General features: G+C 25.2%; 2 protein-coding genes across 2 annotated transcripts; one reads left to right on the forward strand and one right to left on the reverse strand.

The window, feature by feature from the left end:
• The first annotated feature begins 152 nt into the window (after positions 1–152).
• On the forward strand, positions 153–3,455 carry LOC102680639 (beta-1,3-glucan-binding protein 1). Its single transcript, XM_006607858.2, has 8 exons — positions 153–449; positions 1,182–1,409; positions 1,504–1,730; positions 1,825–1,961; positions 2,037–2,203; positions 2,517–2,848; positions 3,044–3,145; positions 3,241–3,455. The coding sequence occupies exons 1-8, from the start codon at positions 302–304 to the stop codon at positions 3,340–3,342; spliced, it is 1,443 nt and encodes a 480-aa protein (XP_006607921.1). The 5' UTR covers positions 153–301; the 3' UTR covers positions 3,343–3,455.
• LOC116185506 lies at positions 3,201–3,967 on the reverse strand. Its single transcript, XM_031510016.1, has one exon. It carries the CDS (start codon positions 3,882–3,884, stop codon positions 3,447–3,449), a length of 438 nt encoding a protein of 145 aa, XP_031365876.1. The 5' UTR covers positions 3,885–3,967; the 3' UTR covers positions 3,201–3,446.
• Positions 3,968–5,039: the final 1,072 nt, after the last annotated feature.

A 5,039-nucleotide genomic window follows, 5' to 3' on the forward strand; every position in this document is an offset into this window, starting at 1 on the left:
ATATAAAATTATTAAAAATATTTGTAAAAGAAAATACATTGATAAATAATCAATATATGAAAAATTTTTCTTTTATTATTATATTTTATTAGTTAATGAATATTTTTCATAATCAATTAAAGAAAAATTGAATCGGAATAAAACTATAGAGAATTATTTCCGAAAGATATAAACATTAATAATATAACTATATATATATATATATATATATATATAGAAACCTGTTTTATAAAACATTGCACTAGTATCTTCTTTCTCAGTATCATTCGAACTAGCGGTAGCATTATTAAACGTGGGTATCATGAAAATTTTTTTCATAACGAATTGCTTTATTGTTATTATTATTTCATTGTTTGGCATAGCAATTCAAGAAAATCTTGCACAATATATTCCTCCAACACCAAGTGTAGAACCTCTCTATCCGATAGGATTACGAATGTCTATTGCTCGTAAGTAGAATTCCTTTATGTTATTTCTTATTTATTTTTTTAATATTATTTTATTACAGTTCTATTATTCTATTTGGAATTTAATTTTAATTTTTTTTTAATAAAATTATTAGTAAAAAGAATAATAATTATTGAAAGCGAGAAGAATGAGGAAATATTTTTATTTAGTAAATAGAATTTTTTTACCTAGAAAATAATATTTAAAAGAAAAATAAAAATGATATAAATGATACATCATAATGTATGATTATAGTAATAATTATAATACAATATTGCAATTTTAAAAATTTGTTAATTTTAGTTTTGAAGAATAAAAATATATACAAAAATTATATTTATTTTGTTCATTGAAACATAAATAAATATTATTTATGTAAATATTGAAAAATATTGAATAAAAATTTTCATTGAAATTTATTTACATGAAATTTATTTATTAAACATAAAATAAAAACTAAATTAAATAAGGAAAATAAAAATAAAATTTTACAATGAAAAGAATTCGATACGTAATAAAGTATATTAATTTACGGCAATGTAATTGTATTTGTCTAATTGTATTCTATAAAAATTAATTAAAATAAAACATTATTGCATAACAATACAATATAATAATTTATAGATATTTATACAAGAATCTAATATTTAAAATAATTAAAGTATTCAATAATTAAATTATTTTTACAAACATAAAAAATTTTACGATAGAAAAATTGTTTTGTTTTCACTTAGATGAAGATGGCATCAGTTTGGTCGCGTATCATGTAAAATTTAATGATGATTTCTATAGTCTCGAAGCAGGAACTATTGCCAGAGACATTATAAAACCACGTAATGGTCGTTGGGTATATGAGGATCGATCCACAAAATTGAAACTAGGAGACATAATTTATTATTGGGTTCACGTAGTTTATAATGGCCTCGGTTATAATCTACTTGATCAAAAACACGTAGTTAATGGTCAGTTTAAAATGAAAGAAATGATTTTTGTATAAATCGATTTTGGTGAACTGATTTTTGTATGACAATTATATCGATTGATTTTTTCTTTCAGAATTTTATAATTACGATGCTTCACCAGTTTCGAAAGGAGATAAAAGTATTCCTGAAAAAAAGGTTGACACTTGTACGGCATCTTCGCAAACTAAAATATTTGAAAGTAATTCGAAAAATCAACTACTGAATAGACAAATCTGCCCAGGTCAATTGATTTTTGAAGAGAATTTCGATTCTCTTAATACAACACGTTGGACGATTCTTGAACGCTTTGCAGGTCCTCCTGTAAGATAAAACGGAACATATTTTAAAAACATATCGTTATAAAATAAAAAATTTAATTCAGTAATAAAACAATTTTTTCATCATTTCATTTTAGAATTATGAATTCGTTATATACATGAATAATATCGACAACGTGAAAGTTAAAGATGGTATTTTGCATATTGAACCAATTTTGACTAACGAGAAGTATGGACCAGACTTTATCCGAAGCAATAGTTTGACTTTAGAAAAGTAAAAATTTATTACAAAATCAATTACAACAAAGTATAATAATATTCATATTAAAAATCTTTAACATCTTTTTAGATGTACAGGAATCGTTGAAAGCGAAGAATGTAAACGATTCGCAATTGGATCACATATTATACCGCCTGTGATATCAGGACGATTAAATACTAAATCATCCTTTAATTTTCAATATGGTCGCATTCAAATTCGTGCTAAATTACCTCGTGGTGATTGGTTATTTCCTTGTGAGTTTTATTCTATATTTTGTAAATAATCATTTATATTATTTATTCACATAATTCTAAATTGTTATATATATATCGAAACAAATAATGTTTCTTTTCTGATTAGAGTTATAAAAAAAATGCTAGAGATAATGTAATTTTTTTTTTAATTCTGATTAGGAAAAAAAATAAAATTTCATAATAAATTTCATATAAATCACTTTTTATTACATATGAATTAAATATATAATTCTATATATTTTGAATCATTATCATCAATATCATTTAATAAATTCAAATTTTAATAAATAATTTGTAATAATTTATATTTCAGTGATTACCTTGGAAAGTACAGATATGTGCACAAAAAATTCATCGATTTATTGTGATATCGTAATAGTTCACTCAAACGGAAATTCTGTCCTTATATCACAAGATGGAAACGATTTGAGCGGACATTTTCTTCTAGGGGGTGCTCATGCGACAGATATAAATTCACATATTCCACAGGATAATAAATTAAATCTTCCCAAAAAGAAATCAGAAACTTTATGGTCAGACGAATATCACCTGTACGATTTAGAATGGAAACCTAATCAAATCATAGTTAAAGTTGATGGAGTAGAATATGGCCAACAAAATGTACCGGCATTATACGATATTCCGGTTAGTAATAATTATCTGATAATAAATGACAAATACTTTTAAAATTATTATTTGTTAATTCTATTTCATTTTTCATCGATATTTTCTTTCATACAATAGAATAACATTATTTTAAATCCATCATTGATTTATTAATAATTGATATTATTAGCAATTTTAAATGATTTATTACGATACGTTCTATATTTTTCGTAGGTTTATATTAATATCGGTTTAGCCGTAGGAGGTCATATTATCTTTCCAGATAACTGCATCAGCGGTAACTATGTAAAACCTTGGAGAAATGTCGGATCGAAGGTACTTCTATTTAAGCAATTTAACTTTTTTTTTAATAAAAAAAAAAAAAAAATTATTAACAAGAACGTACATCTTAAACACATTATTGATTGTAGGCACTTTACCACTTCTACTTAGCAGAAAACGATTGGATAAAATCTTGGAGAGTGAGCGATATCGGTTTACACATAGATTATATTAAAATCTGGGCAGTTTAATTTTTTCATTTTTAATTCAAAAATACACGTAATCACTTTTTAATTATTCTTGGTTGTATTTACATTCCTTCTTCGTCCATATAAATTAATAAGATATATAACAATTAAAAAGATGGTGGTGGTGGTACCAACACGGAAGGAGGTAACGGTTGTCGATAAGGCACGTCATCTGGATGAAAACCGGAACCCAATAATTCGATCAACCACTGACCTCGATAGCCATAACGTCTTTGATAATCAAGTGAGGCCCGAGGCCCGTCTTCTGGTCTAAATTCGAACATTATTTTTTTTCTAGTATCCGGAGAAGCTATAATTCTTAGAAAAGTTTCTACACCATTTCTTGGCCATTCCCAAAATCTTCCATTAGACCACAATGTTCGAAGCATAGCTGTCCATCTTGAAGGGAACATATCGAACGGAAGTGTTCTAGCAACTCGGGTTGAAATAGTTCCATTGCACTCGACGATTATGCACAGCTGTATATGCAATAAAAGAATAATAAAATGATTTTTATCGCGCAATTTTATGTAAATATATGTCATGATCAGTAAATATGATCGTAAGTCCACTTACTGCACAGAATATTGCTAATGTGTGACTCGTGCGCATTTTTTTTTTTTTTTTACTAAACCTCTACGTAGAAACACAGAGAAAGTAATCCCATTGTTCATAGTGTCCACCAACCTTTATGTCTTCTGAGTGAGTGACAATTTCGTGTATAGAATACATTTTAAGTTTTTCGTGATAGAATTGTCAATCGTTGGCAAAGACGTAACATAATTTTTCAAATGATTCGCGCCACATTGTTCGACATCAGTTTTCTTTACTTTCACTGATTGCATTACGCCATATCACTACAATATATCAGATGATTTCTTTTCTATATGTATAGTCACCTTTGGAAGCGGAGTTAGTTGATATTCTACGCTTATCCCGCTCTCGTCGTACCACGTTACCGACAACGTGATTCTACGTGACCAACTCGAGGAGGAATAACATGGACTACAAACGTAATTTGGTAGTTAGAGCTAATAGAAATTTTTTTTTAGATAGTTATAAATAGCAGAAAAATTTACTTGTTTTTGATCTTTTGCATAAATATATAATTTTGCATAATTTTCGTAATTTCCCTTATTAAGTTATATAGATAATTATAGTATGTTCAAAACGAATGGTTTTTAAAAATACATTGCAAAATTGAGATTTCAATTTAATTAGTATCTTATGAACGAAATTTTTTTACATTTGAATATAATGTTACTTTACTTTGAAAAAGAAAAGAATAATTTATATTTATGCATGAAATGTTTTACAATTAGTAAAGTATCGTAAGTAATATAAATGAGCTTGAGAACGATTAAATTTATGTATGTCGCTCATTATTTTTATATTTTTTTTCTAATATATAATAAAAAATATCAAAAAATTTAATATAATATAATAGTAAGCTTAAAAAAAATACAGAATTATAATTAAAATAATAATAAAATATACATACATATAAATATACAATACAAATAAATATTATGAACTTTACATTCATATATGCAATTTTAAAAGATTATTATATTTATCAAATATATTCAATATATAAAAAATAATAATAATTCGAATAATTATAAAAAAATATGTATTTATATAAATATATATATATTATTCTATGTATATTAAAATTAAATTACACTGATAAATTTTTC

Source organism: Apis dorsata, unplaced genomic scaffold, assembly GCF_000469605.1.
Source record: "Apis dorsata unplaced genomic scaffold, Apis dorsata 1.3 scaffold_19, whole genome shotgun sequence".
Classification (NCBI taxonomy): Eukaryota; Metazoa; Arthropoda; class Insecta; order Hymenoptera; family Apidae; genus Apis; species Apis dorsata.